Source organism: Bufo bufo, chromosome 1 (genome assembly GCF_905171765.1).
Source record: "Bufo bufo chromosome 1, aBufBuf1.1, whole genome shotgun sequence".
NCBI classification, from domain to species: Eukaryota; Metazoa; Chordata; class Amphibia; order Anura; family Bufonidae; genus Bufo; species Bufo bufo.
The window spans coordinates 600847646-600871186 of NC_053389.1; the positions used below are offsets into that span (position 1 = coordinate 600847646).

General features: G+C 45.8%; 2 protein-coding genes across 6 annotated transcripts in view; both read left to right on the plus strand.

Annotated features, from left to right (window-relative positions):
• Positions 1-9992: 9992 nt before the first annotated feature.
• Positions 9993-23541, plus strand: part of GTF3C6 (general transcription factor IIIC subunit 6) — a 36785-nt gene continuing 23236 nt past the window's right edge. The window contains exons 1-3 of one of the 5 annotated variants that reach the window (XM_040413520.1): positions 12944-13136; positions 13545-13661; positions 20180-20443. In XM_040413520.1, the coding sequence (XP_040269454.1) occupies positions 20354-20443 (90 nt within the window). In that variant the 5' untranslated portion in view covers positions 12944-13136; positions 13545-13661; positions 20180-20353. Of the gene's footprint in view, positions 10062-12943; positions 13137-13544; positions 13662-20179; positions 20444-23541 lie in introns of those variants that run through there. The other 4 variants (XM_040413525.1, XM_040413526.1, XM_040413527.1 and 1 more) reach the window with 4 other exon arrangements.
• On the plus strand, positions 14248-20189 carry LOC120985514 (fibroin heavy chain-like). The gene is made up of 2 exons (XM_040413519.1): positions 14248-15209; positions 20064-20189. Exon 1 carries the CDS (start codon positions 14252-14254, stop codon positions 15188-15190), a length of 939 nt encoding a protein of 312 aa, XP_040269453.1. The 5' UTR covers positions 14248-14251; the 3' UTR covers positions 15191-15209; positions 20064-20189.

Genomic DNA, 23541 nt, shown 5'->3' on the forward strand with positions numbered 1-23541 from the left:
TACAGTAAGGCTGGGAGAACAGGATCCTTCCTCAAATTTCAGGAAGAGATCATCGAGAACCTCCTGTATCCAGGAGGTTCCGTGGCCCCAACCACCAGTGTAGTTAGCCGTCTACACGAGCGACATTTCCCAGTGTCGTTGCTGGTACCTCAACCCAACCGCCACCCCGAAAAAAATGTCGTGTCTGTAGCAGGAGTGGAATAAGGCGTGACACCCGCTATTTCTGTCCTGACTGTCCTGACCACCCTGCCCTATGCTATGGAGAGTGTTTCCGGAAGTACCACACACAGGTACACTTAGCATAGGGATTGCATTTCACAGGACAGGACAACACACAGGGCTATTAGGGCCCTTTTACTCACAGCTGCTGCAAACCTCTCCTTTCACCTGGGATAAAGTGCATAATGTACTTCGCCACATCTTTGGGCGATTTGCGCTTTGCACATTGTCCCATGGGGAAGGAGAGGTTTGTTCTATAAAGGTAAAAAAAACTAAACAAAAAAAAATTACCGGTAAGTAAAAAAGTTAACGTTCAGTTAAAAAAAAAATCTATGTTCTGTTCAAAAGTTATTATAAAGTTAATAAATTTATTGCGTTGCGGCCTGGTTTTTTCTTTTTTGTTTTGTTTTTTTTACCTTCCAGGTGGACCAACCGATCGACTAGCTGCAGCACTGATGTGCATTCTGACAGAAGCATTGCGCTGCTGTCAGATTACACGCAAGTCGGTGTATGCGGCACTGCAAGACGAGATTTCTCCTCTGCAGTAAAAGATACGTTTGCCGAGGCATATGAGCTGAGGAGGTGGCGGTGTTCATATACTTTGGCAAACACTTTGTATATATAAAAAAAAAAATCCCGGCAAGGATTTATTCATCCACATCGATTGATGTGAATTGAGAAATCTGGTTTGCCAGGGCATACGAGCTAAGTCGGTATGGATGTTGGGCGGAGCTCCTATGTCCTGGCAGACGCCTTTCCCCTCCTTTTTCTTTTTTTGGCAGAGATTTTTTCATCCACATTGATTGATGCGAATGAAGAAATCTGTGCCGTTCATTTTTTTCTTTCAGCCCAGAGGCTGAACGGAAAAAAAAAATCTCATTACCCGTATGCTCAATATAAGGAGAATAGCAGAAACTCCTAATGCTGGGCATACATGTAATGATTGCGGAGACCCTCAAATGCCAGGGCAGTACAAACACCCCACAAATAACACCATTTTGGAAAGAAGACACCCCAAGGTATTCGCTGAGGGGCATATTGAGTCCATGAAAGATTTAAATTTTTGTCCCAAGTTAGCGGAAAGGGAGACTTTGTGAGAAAAAAAATTAAAAAAATCAATTTCCGCTAACTTGTGCCAAATATTTTTTTTTTCTATGAACTCGCCATGCCCCTCATTGAATACCTTGGGGTGTCTTCTTTCCAAAATGGGGTCACATGTGGGGTATTTATACTGCCCTGGCATTTTAGGGGCCCCAAAGCGTGAGAAGAAGTCTGGTATCCAAATGTCTAAAAATGCCCTCCTAAAAGGAATTTGGGCACCTTTGCGCATCTAGGCTGCAAAAAAGTGTCACACATGTGGAATCGCCGTACTCAGGAGAAGTTGGGGAATGTGTTTTGGGGTGTCATTTTACATATACCCATGCTGGGTGAGAGAAATATCTTGGTCAAATGCCAACTTTGTATAAAAAAATGGGAAAAGTTGTCTTTTGCCAAGATATTTCTCTCACCCAGCATGGGTATATGTAAAATGACACCCCAAAACACATTCCCCAACTTCTCCTGAATACAGCGATACCACATGTGTGACACTTTTTTGCAGCCTAGGTGGGCAAAGGGGCCCACATTCCAAAGAGCACCTTTCGGATTTTACCGGCCATTTTTTACAGAATTTGATTTCAAACTCCTTACCACACATTTGGGCCCCTAGAATGCCAGGGCAGTATAACTACCCCACAAGTGACCCCATTTTGGAAAGAAGACACACCAAGGTATTCCGTGAGGGGCATGGCGAGTTCCTAGAATTTTTTATTTTTTGTCACAAGTTAGTGGAAAATGATGATTTTTTTTTCTTACAAAGTCTCATATTCCACTAACTTGTGACAAAAAATAAAAACTTCCATGAACTCACTATGCCCATCAGCGAATACCTTGGGGTGTCTTCTTTCCAAAATGGGGTCACTTGTGGAGTAGTTATACTGCCCTGGCATTCTAGGGGCCCAAATGTGTGGTAAGGAGTTTGAAATCAAATTCTGTAAAAAATGGCCGGTGAAATCCGAAAGGTGCTCTTTGGAATGTGGGCCCCTTTGCCCACCTAGGCTGCAAAAAAGTGTCACACATGTGGTATCTCCGTATTCAGGAGAAGTTGGGGAATGTGTTTTGGGGTGTCATTTTACATATACCCATGCTGGGTGAGAGAAATATCTTGGCAAAAGACAACTTTTCCCATTTTTTTATACAAAGTTGGTATTTGACCAAGATATTTATCTCACCCAGCATGGTTTTATGTAAAATGACACCCCAAAACACATTCCCCAACTTCTCCTGAATACGGAGATACCACATGTGTGACACTTTTTTACAGCCTAGGTGGGCAAAGGGGCCCACATTCCAAAGAGCACCTTTCGGATTTCACCGGCCATTTTTTACAGAATTTGATTTCAAACTCCTTACCACACATTTGGGCCCCTAGAATGCCAGGGCAGTATAACTACCCCACAAGTGACCCCATTTTGGAAAGAAGACACCCAAAGGTATTCGCTGATGGGCATAGTGAGTTCATAGAACTTTTTATTTTTTGTCACAAGTTAGTGGAATATGAGACTTTGTAAGAAAAAAAAAATAAATCATCATTTTCCGCTAACTTGTGACAAAAAATAAAAAAAGTTCTATGAACTCACTATTCCCATCAGCGAATACCTTAGGGTGTCTACTTTCCGAAATGGGGTCATTTGTGGGGTGTTTGTACTGTCTGGCCATTGTAGAACCTCAGGAAACATGACAGGTGCTCAGAAAGTCAGAGCTGCTTCAAAAAGCGGAAATTCACATTTTTGTACCATAGTTTGTAAACGCTATAACTTTTACCCAAACATTTTTTTTTTATCAAAGACATGTATAACAATAAATTTAGAGGAAAATTTATATATGGATGTCGTTTTTTTTGCAAAATTTTACAACTGAAAGTGAAAAATGTCATTTTTTTGCAAAAAAATCGTTAAATTTCGATTAATAACAAAAAAAAGTAAAAATGTCAGCAGCAATGAAATACCACCAAATGAAAGCTCTATTAGTGAGAAGAAAAGGAGGTAAAATTCATTTGGGTGGTAAGTTGCATGACCGAGCAATAAACGGTGAAAGTAGGGTAGGTCAGAAGTGTAAAAAGTGGCCTGGTCTTTAAGGGTGTTTAAGCTATGGGGGCTGAGGTGGTTAAAGGGAGTCTGTCATCACAGTTTCACCTTTTTAACCCTTCCCATAGCTTTCTAGCAGCATTACAGTTGATAAAAACGTTACTTTTATAAGCAATCGTGGACTTATAAAACTGGCAAAAATCATCTTAGTAGGATATGCAAATGAGGGCTCACAAGTGCCCAGGGGCGGCGTCAACCTCAAAGGTGCCCAGGCAGCTCTACCTTATCGTCTCTTCCCTCCGCCCAGTCTTTCCCTCTGCCCACCCAGTCTTTCCCTCTGCCCGCCCATCTTCTTACTTCTTCTCTCGCCGAGATCCCGCACCTGCGCGCTGAGTCGGTCGGCCAGCGCATGCTCACTGCGATGTCCATTCCTGGTACGGCATCACAGTAATTAAAGTTAGCCGGCGCATGCGCATTAATTACTGTGATACCATACCAGGAATGGACATCGCAGTGCGCATGCGCCGGCCGACGGACTCAGCGCGCGGGATCTCGGCGGGAGAAGAAGTAATTAGATGGGCGGGCAGAGGGAAAGACTAGGCGAGCAGAGGGAAAGACCGGGCGGGTGGAAGCGACGATAAGGCAGAGCTGCCTGGGCACCTACGAGGTTGACGCCGCCCCTGGGCACTTGCGAGCCCTCATTTGCATATCCTACTAAGATGATTTTTGCCAGTTTTATAAGTCCACGATTGCTTATAAAGGTAACGTTTTTATCAACTGTAATGCTGCTAGAAAGCTATGGGAAGGGTTAAAAAGGTGAAACTGTGATGACATACTCCCTTTAACCCCTTAAGGACTCAGCCCTCTTTCACCTTAAGAACTTGGCCATTTTTTGCTAATCTGACCAGTGTCACTTTAAGTGCTGATAACTTTAAAACGCTTTGACTTATCCAGACCATTCTGAGACAGTTTTTTCGTCACATATTGTACTTCATGACACTGGTAAAATGAAGTCCAAAAAATAAATTTTTATTTATAAAAAAATACCAAATTAACCAAAAATTTGTAAAAAACTGCAAATTTCAAAGTTTCAATTTCTCTACTTCTATAATACATAGTAATACCTCCAAAAATAGTTATTATTTTACATTCTCCATATGTCTACTTCATGTTTGGATCATTTTGGGAATGATATTTCATTTTTTGGGGATGTTACAAGGCTTAGAAGTTTAGAAGCAAATCTTGAAATTTTTCAGAAATTTTCAATAACCCAATTTTTAGGGACGAGTTCAGGTCTGAAGTCACTTTGTGAGGCTTACATAATAGAAACTACACCCCTCAAGGTATTCAAAACTGATTTTACTAACTTTGTTACGAGAATTAATGGAAAATAGAGATACAATTTCAAAATTTCACATTTTTGGCAGATTTTCCATTTTAATAATTTTTTTCCAGTTACAAAGCAAGGGTTAACAACCAAACCAAACTCAATATTTATGGCCCTGATTCTGTAGTTTACAGAAACACCCCATATGTGGTCGTAAACTGCTGTACGGGCACACGGCAGGGTGCAGAAGGAAAGGAATGCCATACGGTTTTTGGAAGGCAGATTTTGCTGAACTGTTTTTTTTTACACCATGTCCCATTTGAAGCCCCCCTGATGCACCCCTAGAGTAGAAACTGAAAAAAAGTGACCCGATTTTAGAAACTACGGGATAGGGTGCCAGTATTGTTGGTACTAGTTTAGGGTACATATGATTTTTGGTTGCTCTATATTACACTTTTTGCGAGGCAAGGTAACAAGAAATAGCTGTTTTTATTTTTTATTTACAACATTCGTCTGACAGGTTAGATCATGTGATATTTTTATAGACCGGGTTGTCACGGACGCTGCAATACCTAATATGTATACTTTTTTTTTTTTTATTTATGTAAGTTTTACACAATGATTTCATTTTTGAAGCCAAAAAAATCATGTTTTAGTGTTTCCATAATCTAAGAGCCATAATTCTTTCAGTTTTTGGGCGATTACTTTGGGTAGGGTATGATTTTTTGCGGGATGAGATGACGTTTTTTTTTGGGCACTATTTTGGGGTGCGTGTGACTTTTTGATCGCTTGCTATTACACTTTTTGTGATGTAAGGTGACAAAAAATGGTTTATTTAGCACAGTTTTTATTTTTTACGGTGTTCATCTGAGGGGTTAGGTCATGTGATATTTTTATAGAGCCGGTCGATACGGACCCGGCGATACCTAATATGTGTACTTTTTTATTTATTTATGTAAGTTTTACACAATAATATCATTTTTGAAACAAAAAAAAAATCATGTTTTAGTGTCTCTATATTCTGAGAGCCATAGTTTTTTCAGTTTTTGGGCGAATATCTTAGGTAAGGTCTAATTTTTTGAGGGATGAGATAGGGGTGGGCGATATGGCCTAAAATTTATATTGCGATATAATTTTAAGCATGTGCGATATGCGATATATATTGCGATATATTGTTTTCTATATTGGGGGGGTGTTTAAACTTTTTTTTTTTTTTTACTTTTTATTTAATAACTATTAGCCTCCTTAAGGGCTAGAACCCTTGTCCTATTCAGCCTGATAGAGCTCTATTAGGGTGAATAGGACTTCACACTCTCCCTGCTGCCCTGTGCTTTGTGCACACAACAGCAGGGAGCTGACCATGGCAGCCAGCCTCTCATGTGCCCCCCCCAGCCTCTCATGTGCCCCCCCCCAGCCTCTCATGTGCCCCCCCCCAGCCTCTCATGTGCCCCCCCCCCAGCCTCTCATGTGCCCCCCCCCCAGCCTCTCATGTGCCCCCCCCCAGCCTCTCATGTGTCCCCCCCCCAGCCTCTCATGTGCCCCCCCCCAGCCTCTCATGTGCCCCCCCAGCCTCTCAAGTGCCCCCCAGCCTCTCATGTGCCCCCCAGCCTCTCATGTGCCCCCCCAGCCTCTTATCTGCTCCCCCCAGCCTCTTATCTGCTCCCCCCCAGCCTCTTATCTGCTCCCCCCCAGCCTCTTATCTGCTCCCCCACAGCCTCTTATCTGCTCCCCCACAGCCTCTTATCTGCCCCCCCAGCCTCTTATCTGCCCCCCTATGGTAACTCAAACCCACCCCCCCTCACTCCCTCCCCAGTATTAATCATTGGTGGCAGTGGCCACAGGGTCCCCCTCCTCCCCCCCTAGTTCATTGATGGCAGTGGGCAGTTCCGATCGGAGTCCCAGCAGTGTAATGCTGGGGCTCCGATCGGTTACCATGGCAGCCAGGAGTCACACTACTGAAGTCCTGGCTGCGATGGTATGTTAGTGAGCAGCATTATACTCACGTGCGCCGTGGCCGCCGGGCGCTCCTTCTTCTCATAGGTCTGTGCGGCGCATTGCTAATGCTATAAGCATTAGCAATGAGCCGCACAGACAGAAGGAGCGCCCGGCGGCCTCGGCGCACGTGAGTATAATGCTGCTTACTAACATACCATCGCAGCCAGGACTTCAGTAGCGTGACTCCTGGCTGCCATGGTAACCGATCGGAGCCCCAGCATTACACTGCTGGGACTCCGATCGGAACTGCCCACTGCCATCAATGAACTAGGGGGGGAGGAGGGGGACCCTGTGGGATATGGCCGGCCACAGTCCGTCCCCTCCTCCTACTCTGTCCTCTCCTCATTGGTGTTCAGCGGCAGCCGCGCACAGTGGGGAGGGAGGGACTCCCTCCTTCTCACTCCACTGTGCCGGCCGGCAGGCTCAGGAGTAAATGGTGCGCGCAGAGAGCGCAATCATATCGCGGTCCGGCGATATAGGCGATATGGCGAAAATCCATATCGTGGCCCAAATTTATATCGCATATCGCCTATATCGCCTATACCGCCCACCCCTAGGATGAGATGACGGTTTGATTGGCACTATTTTGGGGTGCATATGACTTTTTGATCGCTTGCTATTACACTTTTTGTGATGTAAGGTGACAAAAAATGGTTTATTTAGCACAGTTTTTATTTTTTATGGTGTTCATCTCAGGGGTTAGGTCATGTGATATTTTTAGAGAGCCGGTCGATACGGACGCGGCGATACCTAATATGCAAACTTTTTTTTTATTTATGTAAGTTTTACACAATAATAGCTTTTTTAAAACAAAAAAAATGATGTTTTAGTGTCTCCATATTCTGAGCCATAGTTTTTTTTTTTTTGGGCGATTGTCTCAGGTAGGGGCTAATGTTTTGCGGGATGAGGTGACGATTAGATTGGTACTATTTTGGTGGGCAAACGCCTTTTTGATCGCTTGCTGTTGTACTTTTTGTGATGTAAGGTGACAAAAAAATGGTTTATTTAGCACAGTCTTTTTTTTTACGGTGTTCATCTGAGGGGTTAGGTCATGTGATATGTTTATAGAGCCGGTCCATACGGACGCGGCGATACCTAATATGTATACTCCCCCCCCCCTATTTTTTACCAAATTTTTTTTTACTTTATTTGGGGAAAATGACGTTTTTGTTTATTTTTACTTGAAACTTAATTTTTTGGGGAGAAAACTTTATTTTTTCAACTTTTTTTTCACTTTATTTTTTTGTCCCACTTTGGGACTTGAACTTTTGGGGGTCTAATCCCCTTTACAATGCATTCCAATACTTCTGTATTGGAATGCATTGGCTGTATGAGTAATACTGTGTGTATTACTCATACAGCTTCCGGCCTGTGAGATCCAGGGGGCTGGATCTCACAGGCTCTTCACCGGAAGGCAGCGAGATGCCTCAGGAAGGCATTGCGCTGCCTTCCATGCCATCGGGTCCCCCCTACAGCCGCATGGGGACCCGATGGCACCGCCAATCGCCGCCGCAAACCTCAGGTAAAGCCGCAAACCGCAGGTCTGAATTGACCTGCCATTTGCTGCGATCGCCGATGCGGGGTGCCTGTGTGACAGTATGCCTGATGAATGATTTCAGCGGACATCCTGTTCCGATTAATCCCCGCCGCGCCGCAATGTAGTTTTAAAGTTAGGATGTACCGGTACGTCATGGGTCCTTAAGGACTCGGCAAACATGGCGTACCAGTACGTCCTAAGTCCTTAAGGGGTTAAAGGGAATCTGTCACCGGGATTTTGTGTATAGAGCTGAGGACATGGGTTGCTAGATGGCCGCTACAACATCCGCAATACCCAGTCCCCATAGCTCTGTGTGCTTTTATTGTGTCAGAAAACGCAAATTAACCTGAGAAGAGTCCTGTCCCTGACTTATCTCACATACAGGATTCATCTCAGATTAATTTGAATATGTATAAAATCATGTTTTTTTACACAATAAAAGCACACAGAGCTATGGGGACTGGGTATTGCGGATGTGCTAGCGGCCATCTAGCAACCCATGTCCTCAGCTCTATACATAAAATCCCGGTGACAGGTTCCCTTTAAGGGGTTAAAATCCAATGACACAAGTGTTCACCGACTTTTCTACCTGGACCAGACCACTATGACTTGTTCCAGCCATGACTTTTGGCTGCAGAGTTTGCATCTTTGGCTCCTAACTTTTCTCAACTTACACCTCACCTTCCCTCAAACGACACAAACTGCCCATCCTTCTGATACTCCCAATTATATGCTTGTTGCTGCCCCATAACTGTATCCCATATAGTGAACTTCATAAACAGCATCATAACTATAATTAGCCTACCCCCAAATGCCACAGATAGTGCCCCCGAAATACAGCGCCAGATACAGAGTGCCCTAGATGGTTAATGTGCTGCACACAATAAAGGTGCAATCTTTTGAATTCCACAGAGTAAGGCCCCTTTACACTGCTCAATTGACGAGACGACTGTCGGGAAAGAAGCATTCCACTGTATTTACATGCAGCCATCTCCTCCACAGTACGGGGAGGAGCGATCACTAATGTCATCGCTCGTCCCCACACAGGCGCGCGCACAATCTCCTCATACAGCTGATCGGCAGAGGTGCTGGGTGTAGGACCCCCTCCAATCTTATATTGATGATCTATCCTGAGGATCAGGTCATCAATAGTAATAGCCCTGACAACCCCTTTAATATTAAACTCCTGGTAAAACCCTTTAAGACATAAACCAGGTTTTAACTGAATTCTATACCGCCTGTTATAGTATATAAACTAGACATGCAGCTGTGCTACATGCACAATACATACACGAACACAGCTCTGTACATGATGCACCGTACAAACACACTCACCTCTCAGAAACAACCCAACAGACACATGCTTCTACAATAAGCATTTGTATACGCACTATACCTCCCCGCACGATCACACTGAGACACTACAAAAACCCTGCCAGCTCTGCTGCATGCACTCCCAGCTGACTGCAGACAGTAACTACATAAGTTATCACGGCTTCTGCACAGTACACAACTGCTCCCAGGACGGGGTCACGTGACTGAGTTACGTTCAGCATCACAACTCCTCCCACACACATGATTGATCACATGATCGTGACATCATCTAAGGTCCTTCAGCAGCACAGAAGGGTCGGAAGTTGGGTATGAAGCGTGGTTGCGACTAATGTCACGTGATATTGACGTCTGCAGGTCCTTACCGAGTATAGGATTTAGCCTTTACCTATGAGCATAGAATGTATATGAAGATCGGTAGTGTCTAAATGCGTCTTAAGGACCGTGTGACGTCACATGGTCATGTGACATTGAAAGCCTCAATTCCAAAGTGACCATGCGCCTTACGCTTACCTCCACCATTAGGGTTTGATATTCTTATTTTTTTTTTATTATAAGCATTACTTATTGTTATGATGTAAGGCAGTGTGTGCATCCACTTACTACAGCGGTTATGTGATTACATGGTATACCCGGTGGAGCAGGGGCCTCCTGCTCTGTATACCTGGGGAGTGGGGGCCTCCTCTATTACTCTGTATAACTGAGGAGCAGGGGCATCCTGTATTACTCTGTATACCTGGGGAGCAGGGGCATCCTGTATTACTCTGTATAACTGAGGAGCAGGGGCATCCTGTATTACTCTGTATACCTGGGGAGCAGGGGCATCCTGTATTACTATGTATACCTGGGGAGCGGGGGCCTCCTCTATTACTATGTATACCTGGGGAGCGGGGGCCTCCTCTATTACTATGTATACCTGGGGAGCAGGGGCATCCTCTATTACTATGTATACCTGGGGAGCAGGGGCATCCTCTATTACTATGTATACCTGGGGAGCGCGCCCTCCTCTATTACTATGTATACCTGGGGAGCAGGGGCATCCTCTATTACTATGTATACCTGGGGAGCAGGGGCATCCTCTATTACTATGTATACCTGGGGAGCGGGGGCATCCTCTATTACTATGTATACCTGGGGAGCAGGGGCATCCTCTTTTACTATGTATACCTGGGGAGCGGGGGCATCCTCTATTACTCTGTATAACTGAGGAGCAGGGGCATCCTGTATTACTCTGTATACCTGGGGAGCAGGGGCATCCTGTATTACTCTGTATACCTGAGGAGCAGGGGCCTCCTGTATTGCTCTGTATACCTGAGGAGCAGGGGCCTCCTGTATTGCTCTGTATACCTGGGGAGCGGGGGCCTCCTCTATTACTCTGTATACCTGGGGAGCGGGGGCCTCCTCTATTACTATGTATACCTGGGGAGCGGGGGCATCCGCTATTACTATGTATACCTGGGGAGCGGGGGCATCCGCTATTACTATGTATACCTGGGGAGCGGGGGCATCCGCTATTACTATGTATACCTGGGGAGCGGGGGCATCCGCTATTACTATGTATACCTGGGGAGCGGGGGCATCCGCTATTACTATGTATACCTGGGGAGCGGGGGCATCCGCTATTACTATGTATACCTGGGGAGCGGGGGCATCCGCTATTACTATGTATACCTGGGGAGCGGGGGCATCCGCTATTACTATGTATACCTGGGGAGCGGGGGCATCCGCTATTACTATGTATACCTGGGGAGCGGGGGCATCCGCTATTACTATGTATACCTGGGGAGCGGGGGCATCCGCTATTACTATGTATACCTGGGGAGCGGGGGCATCCGCTATTACTATGTATACCTGGGGAGCGGGGGCATCCGCTATTACTATGTATACCTGGGGAGCGGGGGCATCCTCTATTACTATGTATACCTGGGGAGCGCGCCCTCCTCTATTACTATGTATACCTGGGGAGCTGGGGCATCCTGTATTACTATGTATACCTGGGGAGCTGGGGCATCCTGTATTACTATGTATACCTGGGGGGCGGGGGCATCCTGTATTACTCTGTATACCTGGGGAGCGGGGGCATCCTGTATTAAGCCTCATTCACACTTCAGTGTTTCACAGACGTGTGCTGTACGTGTTCTCCACGGACAGCACACGTCCCTATTCATTTTAATGTGTGTATTCAGACATCAGTGTTTTAGCACCGTCCATAGGTCCGTGTTTTTAGCACGGATGCATGCTCTATTTTGTTCGTGTTCACGGATCCATCACGTTCATTATAGACTATGGGTCCGTGAAAACCATGGATGCAACACGGATACCAGCCTTGTTGCATCTGTGTTTCATGGATCATTAAGAAGAGATGCTTTGAGATGCGAAATGGGTGCGGACCCATTCATTCTCAATGGGGACGGAAAAGATGCGGACAGCATCCGCATTTCTGGTGCGCGTCTACTGAAAAAAATAGAACATGTCCTATTCTTGTCCGCAATAGCTGACAAGAATAGGCATTTCTAGAATGGTGCCGGCCCGGTGTTTTGCGGATCCGCAATACACTACGGACGTGTGAATGGACCCTAAGGAGGATCAATAGTACTGAGGAAGGATATAAGATACAGGCCCTGGAATTAAAAGAGTGTCTCCTTGATAGGGGTTACCCTGAAAAGGTTATTGAAGCAGCTATGAAAAAAGTGGGAGACTTCTCCCAACGTGAATTGCTAGGGGGTAGAAAGAATATAAACAAAAAGGTATGATAATGTTAATCAAAATTGATTTACATTACAACGCATTGCACCCGTGCGGAAAAAAATGAGCGCAATCGCAGACAAAACTGACTGAACTTGCTTGCAAAATAGTGCGAGTTTCATCCGGACCTAATCCGCTCGTGTGAAAGGGGCCTAAGAATTGGTTGCAGGATAGGAACCCTAAGGGGAACTTTAGGTTTGGGAATTGTTCTTTCTGTAGGTACAACTCTCAAAGCAAAGCCCTCCGTTTTGGAGGGATTCATCATAGGGTGACCATGTAGGAGTCCATTTGTGGAATACTTGGTGACATGTCAGTGTGGGCGATTTTATATTGGAAAAACAATAAGATGCATGTACGAGAGGTTCAGGGAACATGTGAACTCAGTTAAGTCAGGGAAAGGATGTCCCAGATTGATAGAGCATATAAGAGATGAACATGGTACAAGTTTTGCAGGTATTGAGTTAGTTCTGAACCCACCACAAGGGGGCGATAGACATCGCCTCTTGCTACAAAGAGAAGCTAAGTGGATTATGCATTCCAGAGCTATGGGCCCTTTAGGGTTAAATGACAAAAATGATTTAAGTGTGCTTTTGTAATGTGCAGTTGCCATCAGTTCATGTATGTGGTTACTTGTTATTGTTGTTTTTAAAGTTGTCATTTCGGGGCAGCGCTGGAGATCTCTATGGCGACTCCATGTTGGTGATGTATAAATGAGGCACGCATGTGCGTAATGACGACAGTGGCCTGAGGAAGTGCGAAGCGATCATCGCTACTTTCATGTGTGTGTAAGCTGTCTGCCCCAGCCTTATGTTTTTGATATCTTTGGAGGAATAAAGGACTTCAATCAGTTAGAGTGGTGAGTGCCGCCTGCTATACTTCCTTACGTACATATGTGAGGGTTGAGACTCCATGTTGTGCCTTGTACAGCTATTTTATGTTATAAGCCCTAAATCTTTGTGTAAGATTACTGTGACTTCAAGGTCACTCCTAGCCGCTCCAACTTTGTCCCTTTGTGGAATTTGTACAATTATTAGCAGGACGAGTCCGTGATTAACACCCACATTTAAGATTAAGGAGAATCTTCAGGTGTATAGCCAAGAAATTCTTATTTCAGATTGTGATTTAATGAGTTATGATGTAAATGCTTAATTATGTCTCACACTTTGGAAATGATCCCAAAAAAATGGTATGTAATCTCTGCTTACTTTCAATAAAGTTGGAACACTTGATACACAGCACTGCGCCTGTTATCAATTTCTCTGAGTACTCATAACTTCTAATTTGGAGTCCACCGCCCATCCGGTATTGGGGTTTTTGCCCCAACACATATGAATTATTCATGTTATTTTGGAGGCTAGAGCACCGCAACACTGTATGTACGGTAATGCCGGAATCCGGTTGTTTATTCGGGATATGAGCTGTGCCACCCAACTTTCGTCTTGTTTCTACATATAATCCTCTATTACTATGTATACCTGGGGAGCAGGGGCATCCTCTATTACTATGTATACCTGGGGAGCAGGGGCATCCTCTATTACTATGTATACCTGGGGAGCGGGGGCATCCTCTATTACTATGTATACCTGGGGAGCAGGGGCATCCTCTATTACTATGTATACCTGGGGAGCGGGGGCATCCTCTATTACTATGTATACCTGGGGAGCGGGGGCCTCCTCTATTACTATGTATACCTGGGGAGCGGGGGCCTCCTCTATTACTATGTATACCTGGGGAGCGGGGGCCTCCTCTATTACTATGTATACCTGGGGAGCGGGGGCCTCCTCTGTTACTATGTATACCTGGGGAGCGGGGGCCTCCTCTGTTACTATGTATACCTGGGGAGCGGGGGCATCCTCTGTTACTATGTATACCTGGGGAGCGGGGGCATCCTCTGTTACTATGTATACCTGGGGAGCGGGGGCATCCTCTGTTACTATGTATACCTGGGGAGCGGGGGCATCCTCTGTTACTATGTATACCTGGGGAGCGGGGGCCTCCTCTATTACTATGTATACCTGGGGAGCGGGGGCCTCCTCTATTACTATGTATACCTGGGGAGCGGGGGCCTCCTCTATTACTATGTATACCTGGGGAGCGGGGGCCTCCTCTATTACTATGTATACCTGGGGAGCGGGGGCCTCCTCTATTACTATGTATACCTGGGGAGCGGGGGCCTCCTCTATTACTATGTATACCTGGGGAGCGGGGGCCTCCTCTATTACTATGTATACCTGGGGAGCGGGGGCCTCCTCTATTACTATGTATACCTGGGGAGCGGGGGCCTCCTCTATTACTATGTATACCTGGGGAGCGGGGGCCTCCTCTATTACTATGTATACCTGGGGAGCGGGGGCCTCCTCTATTACTATGTATACCTGGGGAGCGGGGGCCTCCTCTATTACTATGTATACCTGGGGAGCGGGGGCCTCCTCTATTACTATGTATACCTGGGGAGCGGGGGCCTCCTCTATTACTATGTATACCTGGGGAGCGGGGGCCTCCTCTATTACTATGTATACCTGGGGAGCGGGGGCCTCCTCTATTACTATGTATACCTGGGGAGCGGGGGCCTCCTCTATTACTATGTATACCTGGGGAGCGGGGGCCTCCTCTATTACTATGTATACCTGGGGAGCGGGGGCCTCCTCTATTACTATGTATACCTGGGGAGCGGGGGCCTCCTCTATTACTATGTATACCTGGGGAGCGGGGGCCTCCTCTATTACTATGTATACCTGGGGAGCGGGGGCCTCCTCTATTACTATGTATACCCGGGGGAGCGGGGGCCTCCTCTATTACTATGTATACCCGGGGGAGCGGGGGCCTCCTCTATTACTATGTATACCCGGGGGAGCGGGGGCCTCCTCTATTACTATGTATACCCGGGGGAGCGGGGGCCTCCTCTATTAGGCCCCTTTCACACAAGCGAGTTTTCCACGCTGGTGCAATGCGTGACGTGAACGTAGAGCACCCGCACTGAATGCTGACCCATTAATTTTAATGGGTCTGTGTACATGAGCATTTTTTTTTTTTCGCGCATCAAAACTGAACGCAATCACAGGCAAAACTGACTGAACTTGCTTGCAAAATGGTGCGAGTTCCACTTAACGCATCTGGACCTAATCTGTCACGCTCGTGTGAAAGGGGCCTTACTCTGTATACCTGGGGAGCAGGGGCCTTCTCTATTAGGGCTCATGCACACGAACATGCCGTTTTTTGCGGTCCGCAAAAAAACGGATGCCGCCCGCGTGCCTTCCGCAATTTGCGAAACGGGACAGGTGGCCCAGTATAGAAATGCCTATTCTTGTCTGCAAAACAGACAAGAATAGGACATGCCTCATAATTTTTGCGGGGCCACGGAATGGAGCAACGGATGCGGACACCACAAATCTTTTGCGGACCCATTGAAATGAACGGTTCCGTATGTGGACCGTATACTGAATCAAAATACGGCCTGTATACGGAACGCAAAAAAACGTTTGTGTGCATGAGCCCTTACTCTGTATACCTGGAGAGCGAGGGGCATCTTCTATTACTCTGTATACCTGGAGAGCAGGGGCATCTTCTATTACTCTGTATACCTGGAGAGCGAGGGGCATCTTCTATTACTCTGTGTATACCTGGAGAGCGAGGGGCATCTTCTATTACTCTGTGTATACCTGGAGAGCGAGGGGCATCTTCTATTACTCTGTGTATACCTGGAGAGCGAGGGGCATCTTCTATTACTCTGTGTATACCTGGAGAGCGAGGGGCATCTTCTATTACTCTGTGTATACCTGGAGAGCGAGGGGCATCTTCTATTACTCTGTGTATACCTGGAGAGCGAGGGGCATCTTCTATTACTCTGTGTATACCTGGAGAGCGAGGGGCATCTTCTATTACTCTGTGTATACCTGGAGAGCGAGGGGCATCTTCTATTACTCTGTGTATACCTGGAGAGCGAGGGGCATCTTCTATTACTCTGTATACCTGGAGAGCGGGGGGCATCTTCTATTACTCTGTATACCTGGAGAGCGAGGGGCATCTTCTATTACTCTGTATACCTGGAGAGCGAGGGGCATCTTCTATTACTCTGTATACCTGGAGAGCGAGGGGCATCTTCTATTACTCTGTGTATACCTGGAGAGCGAGGGGCATCTTCTATTACTCTGTGTATACCTGGAGAGCGAGGGGCATCTTCTATTACTCTGTATACCTGGAGAGCGGGGGGCATCTTCTATTACTCTGTATACCTGGAGAGCGAGGGGCATCTTCTATTACTCTGTGTATACCTGGAGAGCGAGGGGCATCTTCTATTACTCTGTATACCTGGAGAGCGGGGGGCATCTTCTATTACTCTGTATACCTGGAGAGCGAGGGGCATCTTCTATTACTCTGTATACCTGGAGAGCGAGGGGCATCTTCTATTACTCTGTATACCTGGAGAGCGAGGGGCATCTTCTATTACTCTGTATACCTGGAGAGCGAGGGGCATGTGCGGTCTGCAACTTGTGGAACGCACACAGGCCGGTATCTGTGTTTTGCGGATCTGCAAAACGCATACGGCAGTCTGAATGAGCCCTTACTCTTATACCTGGGAGAGCAGGGGATCTTATCCTCTAGGGAGGCTCTCTTAGAGGTTTGGTTGGTATTTTGCATTAGTATATGTGCACCACAGCTAGGAGTGGAACATAAAGTATAATGAAAAGATTGCTCTTCATCACTAAAATACTACTGTGTGAAAGTGGTCTTTGATTGTAATTATATAGTTCTTGTGTTATTCCATTTACAATGCTATTCCTGAAAGCTTTTCTAAGTGATGGCCTTTGCTCAAGATAGGCCATCACTGGCTGATCTTCAGGCGTCCGACACCCTGCACCCCCACCGATTAGCTGCTCTGTGTAGATCTATTGCTGGAAGTCGGTGCCATAACTACACAGCACTGCTAACATTGTAGTGGACAGCACTGCGCTGGTTGACTTCAGTATAGCTGTCCACTACAATGTTAACAGTGCCGTGCAGTACCGGCATCAGCGAATCGGCGGGGGTGTGGGGTGTCGGAGCCCTGATCATCAGCTATTCTAAGGACTGGCCTTCACTTAAAGTGTGGGCAGCCACTTTAAAGGGAGTGCTTCCCTACCTGAGGGTATCATAAGGCTGGGTTCACACTTGAGCGTTTTACAGCGCGTTCAAACGCGCTGTAAAACGCTCAACACATGAAAACCAATGCTTCCCTATGGCCCTGGTTCTCACTTGAGCGTTTTACAGCGCGTTTGATTGCGCTGAAAAACGCCCTACGCTCAAACAAGTTCTTGAGCTTCTTTGGGGCGTTTTGACGCGCGTTTGTGGCCATAGGACACTGCAGTCAATCACACAAACGCGCGTTTACTATTGCAAAAAACGCGTGACAAAAACGCGCGTTAAACGCGCATATCAAATACGCTCAGGTCTGAACCCAGCCTAAAGTGATGACAGGCCCTGATTCCAGTGGTGGGTCTTTTACTGGGTCACAGTCTATCAGCTGCAGTAAAGCCTGGCAGAGAGCCCTTTAATGAGCCCGCTTATGAACATTGAAGATTCTGGGAGATGCATGTCATGGAGAGGACTCCAACGTTGGGCTCGATTGCAGCTGTTTAACCTTTAGGGTCGTTTAAAAAAAAAAAAAACACGTTTTGTTCTTCCCCTATTAATGCTACTAGAATTTTATGAATAAATTGACAACTGGGTATGGCCTCTTGCACACAGCTGTTGTGCGGCTGCCAATGCACGGGCCCCATCCGTGCGGCAGCCGCAAAGGATCCAGACCAATTAAACTTGAATGGGTCTGTGATCTGTCCGCACCGTAAAAAAATAGAACAAGTTCTACTTTTTTGCAGTGCGGAGGCACGGACGGAAGCACAGCGTAGTGCTTTCATGGGGTTCCGTGCCTCCATTCCGCACCGCAGCTCCGGATTACGGGGAGCACACGGCCGGTGCCCGCATATTCGGACCCGCTGTTTGCGGGTCACAATACGGGCCTCGGCCGGCAACAGCCATGTGCATGAGGCTTTATTGCTTCCTTCTATAGGGTGTGTCCTTTCACAGTCTGCCACTGCCAGCGCTGATTGGACATTGTCAGAGTCAAATGCCACCATTTTGGGGTTCCTCTACTGTACTGTAACTTTTAAAATTGTTTTTTTTGGGGCAAAAGTGGTTATAAACAACAGGGAGATTTATCAAACTGGTGTAAAGTAGAACTGGCTTAGTTGCCCATAGCATCCAATCAGATTCCACCTTTCATTTTTAACAGCTCCTTTGGAAAATGAAAGGTGGAATCTGGTTGTTATGGGCAACTAAGCCAGTTCTAATTTATACCAGTTTGATAAATCTCCCTCATAATCTGCCGTTGTTCTTATGGTCTCGTTTTTATGGTTTCACTACATGGTAAAATTGACATGACAAACTGTATGTGTTTTGTGGTCTACAAATTGCGGATGCGCAGACAAAACGGATGATGTCCTGCTTTTTGCGGATCCGTTGTAACAATGCCTATCCTTGTCCACAAAACGGACAAGAATAGGACATGCCCTATCTTTTCTGTGGGGCTACGGAACGGACATACGGATGCAGATAGCGCACGGTGTGCTGTCCGCATTTTTTGTGACCCATTGAAATGAATGCATCCTATCCGCAAAAAGAAAACAAACGGACATGGAAACAAAATACGTTCGTGTGCATGAGGCCTTATTCTGTGGGTCAGTATGATTTTGAAGATACCAAATTTTATATGGCTTTTAAAATATTTAAAAAGCGTGTACCTAATAATTGCCTGTCTTTCGGAGGAGGTGAGAACTGGATTTACATGCATCAGTCACCTCCATTGTATGGGGATGTGTGATCGACCCCCTACACATTCATTTGTCAAAACTGTCTAACAGGAACACTGTCTTAGTTGCCCATAGCAACCAATCAGAGCTCTGCTTTTATTTCTTACGTGTTCGGGAAAAAATTAAAGCTGAGCTCTGGTTGCTATGGGCAACTAAGACAGTTTTCCTATTAAACGGTTTTGATAAATGAGGCCCATTGCTTCCGGGCAGCAGATCCCTGCCACAAAACAATGCTTTCAGTGGCCACATTAGCAAACAAACAAATGTTTTGTGATCCATCTGGTGACTGGCAACACCTTTCCACAGAGCAATTATCAGGAATGAGCATTGCGAGCCATGCCTCGTCCCAGTAATTGCCCTGATCATTGGCCTTTGTATAGGGGCCTTTAGTGCACTTGACCTCTCCTGTATTACAGCATATAGCCATTGTCATATGCATTCTATTACATCCTGGCAGGGACATGGCTGGCCATGAGAACACCATGGCTCACTTGCTGGGCGCCCTTTCGAAGACAGAGGGCGCTCGCTCCCTCTCTCTAACCTTTCAGAAGCTGCGGTTGCTATTGACCTTGCATCTCAGGGGTTAAACTGTTCGGCGTTATCTCTGAATCTAGCTTTGAGAGCAGGGTGTATAATACAGCTGGCACCCACAAATGATGGCATGAGTCCAGCTTCTCAGTTATCACATGCAATTTTAGTCTATGGGATCTCCTTACATTGTGGGTGTACAGATGATGTTATCGGTCAGAATGTTTTGCACCTAATGGGGTTGTCCGGGATTAGAAAGACATGGCTGCCTTCTTCCAATAACAGCACCACCCATATTCATAGGTTATGTCTTGTATTGCAGCGAAAGCCCATTCACTTCAAATGAGCTGAGATGCAATGCCGGACACATTGGCGCAGTCACAGTGTGTGAACCCAGCCTCGTGGGCACGGTAACATGGGTGATAGAAGCTGAAATGTAATGTGTATGCTGCATTCAAGAATGGGCACAGATCCCAGTACTATTGAAAAGATAATGACTAATAAATATTTCCCTTCTCCTTTGTAGTCCGATCTGTTCTATTTCTTATAAGAAACGCAATAGGAGAGCAGAGTTCTGGAGTAGTCTTATTACTTTGACCAATTCACTTTCATTCATCTCAGCCTCAAAACGTACGCAGCTGCTGCCACCTTGTGGTCTGAGCCTTCAACTGCAAGTCTTACATCACCGGTCTAGTCTGATATGGCTTCCAACACAATTCCTGCGTCTTATCAGCACAACACCAGCACGGGCAGTGAGTGCTTGCCTGATGATGATGAAGAGGAAGAAGAGGTAAGAGATAATAAACCAAAAAAGGCGTTCATGCTTAGAGCATGGAGGATGAAGGAATTGGCAGATGATCCCCTATCAGAACTGACTACAGCTCTTGGGGAGGTTATCCCAGGGCAGCCATCTCCAGTTCTTCTAGTGCATTTATTTTCATAACTCAATGTACAAGTAAACTCTCATGATGCTCATCATTGGTCTATGACCGATTTGCAGCACGTGTAACACTACATAGAGTTACAGATATAAATGCATTAGAAGACTGAGTGCCATAATGTCCTCTTGTTTGAATTAATTCTTGGTTTAGTTACCCATGTGTGTACTGTGCATGTATAGCACCGCACGTCCTATGTAGAAGCCACACACTGGAGATACTGCTGATTGACTTGATTTGGAATGTTTCAAGTCTTAAAGTGTAACTGACATTCTTGTTTTTTTATTTTTTTTGTGTAATGTGTAGGGGCAGTGATACTGACTATTTTTGTAATATACTTTAATGGGGTTGTCCTATCTCAGACAATGGGGGCATATCGCTAGGATATGGCCCCATTATCTGATAGGTGCGGGTCCCACCGCTGGGCCCCGCACCTACAATGAGAACAGAGCGGGGAAATGAACGGAGGGCGCACTGTGCATGCACAGCCGCCCTCCATTGATTTCTATGCGGCTGCCGAAAATAGCTGAGCGCTGGTACGGCTATTTCCCTCCGCCCCATAGAAATGAATGGGAGCAGGGGCCACGCGTGCGCAGTGCGCTCCCATTCACTTCTATGGGAGCAGCGCTTGGTGGTGGATGGACCACGGGATATCCGGGGTCCTCCAGCCACAGCTCTCCCTGCTCCGTTCTCATTGTAGGTTCGGGTCCCAGCGGTGGGACCCGCACCTATCAGACAATGGGGGCATATCCTAGCGATATGCCCCCATTGTCTGAGATGGTACATTTCTATTAGAAAAATAGCTGTAAAGTTTGAGCCTTCCTCTGTCTTCTGTTTACATAACATAGTCAGTGTTCAGGAAGTCTCCACAGTTATGTAAACAGAAGACAGAGGAGCGTTGCGAAGGCTGAAAATTGGTCACTTTACAGCTATTTTTCTAATAGAAATGTACAATTTCAGTAATTAAAGTATATGACAAGAATGGTCGGCATCACTGCCCCTATACATTATAAAAATAAAAAAAAGAATGACATTAACACTTTAAGCATAGTGCCAATTGAATGTCTCTCTATGCACTGCTTGTACTGCTCCATCGGGACCCATTACTAGCTAAAAACAAAGACTACAGCTTAGCAGATAAGGGGCTACGCCATTTAATTCCCATCCCTGTCTGTCTGTGATTAGCAACCCACTCCTGTGAAATTACAGTTGTAAAGCGTTGGATATGCTTCCCTTGTCATCTATGTCTGGTGTCCACCTGTAGATCAACAGCCTTCTGTTCCCTGACTAGAAGTGCAGTGGGTATTTAAGGGCTAGTGAACACAAAATCAAAGACCTTGTCAAAAAATATACAGTAGTTTGACAAAGCATGTATGTGCATAATTTAAAGGGGTTAGCAGCTTTATTTCAAGTTACTTTATGAATCCTAATGTGCATTGTATGGCACTTAAAAACGTGTCCTTACTCAATTTTATTTTTGGGACTGTTTTGTAGATTATTATGGATAGGAGTGCCGCCCGAAAGAGACATTAAGCTTGTTTAGGCAGGATGGGGTGACACTGCTTCAATAAGCTATAAAACGGCTCCGAAGATGAGAGAAAGATGTATAAGTAAGTGCCATGTGCACATTGCCATTCATATGTCAGCACTCGAAATGAAGCCTGAATTAGGCTTTGCTCATACCAGTGTGTTTTCCTTTCCACTAGGGATTCAGGCAGTTTTGAGAATAAGAATAGTACAATGTGCAAGTCTTTTCTTGCCGTCAAAATTGCTGTCTGTTCATCTGTCAGGATACATTAGTATCTATTCTATACCAGGCCTGTCAAAGCTGTCATGGCTGTGTTATGAATGGAAGCCATGGCACTATCAGTATTGCTAAAAAGGATAAATGCACATATCCCCTACTCACCGGACAGAGGATAAGCATCTGCTCTGTAGGGGTCCGACAGATGGGACCCCCACCGATGATGAAAATGGAGTGGCGATGGTGGATCTGCGCTGCCACTCTATTCATTTTCTGTGGGACTTCCAGAAATAGCCAAGCGCAGTTCTCCGACTACAGACCCTTCATGAATAAGGCTAGACATTAATGGCTGTGTGTTGAGTTATTTTGAGGGCACACCAAATTTACACTGTAATACAAGCCGTACACTGACTACTGTACATTGTATCAAAGTGTCATATCTTCAGTGTTGTCCCATGAAAAGACATAGTAAAATACTTACATAAAGGTGAGGGGTGTACTTACTTTTGTGAGATACTGTACATATTGGATTTATATGATATTCAATGTCGATTGTATGTGGCCTAAGGGAGAAAACCGTGGTACTCAGTGACACACTGCAGAGCTGTATCCAGTATAGGCTACTTTCACACTTGCGTTTCACAGATCCGTTTGAAATGCATTTCAAACGGATCCGTCAATAAACTGACCAAACGGAAGCCATTCAAACAGATTCGTCTGCATTGCGGATCTGTTTGTAACGTTCGTTTCCGTTTTGCCATCAGTTTAGCGGATCCGTTTTGGAATGAGTAGCATCTCTAGGTTCTATCTTCATGTATTCAGATCCCCAGGGTTGACATGCTCCTATATTTCTCCAGGGCTATCTTGTTGAAATTCAAAGTTGGTCCGGCTTTGATAATGGACCACACCTTTCGGACTCTTGTACACGACTACATGACCTTAAAGATGTATAGTGTTCGTTAGCGGGCCATATGTCCCTGATCGTCCTTGATCGTGCGTACGGGAGTACCGAGCATCATGATGCTGACCATGTTGTGCCGCAAACTGGGCTATTGTCCCGCACTCATATGATCTATCAGTGCAAGACTATATCCCCGCGGGCAGCTCAACTTGCACAGAATCATTGTACACTATGATGCTGTGTACTCTCGTGCGCACGATCAATGCCACTACGGGACATAAGGCCCGCTCAGGGACCATATGTCT

Bases quoted from the DNA above. Each gene is read 5' to 3' on its own strand.
- LOC120985514 (XM_040413519.1), top strand. From the start codon at position 14,252: ATGTATACCTGGGGAGCGGGGGCCTCCTCTATTACTATGTATACCTGG.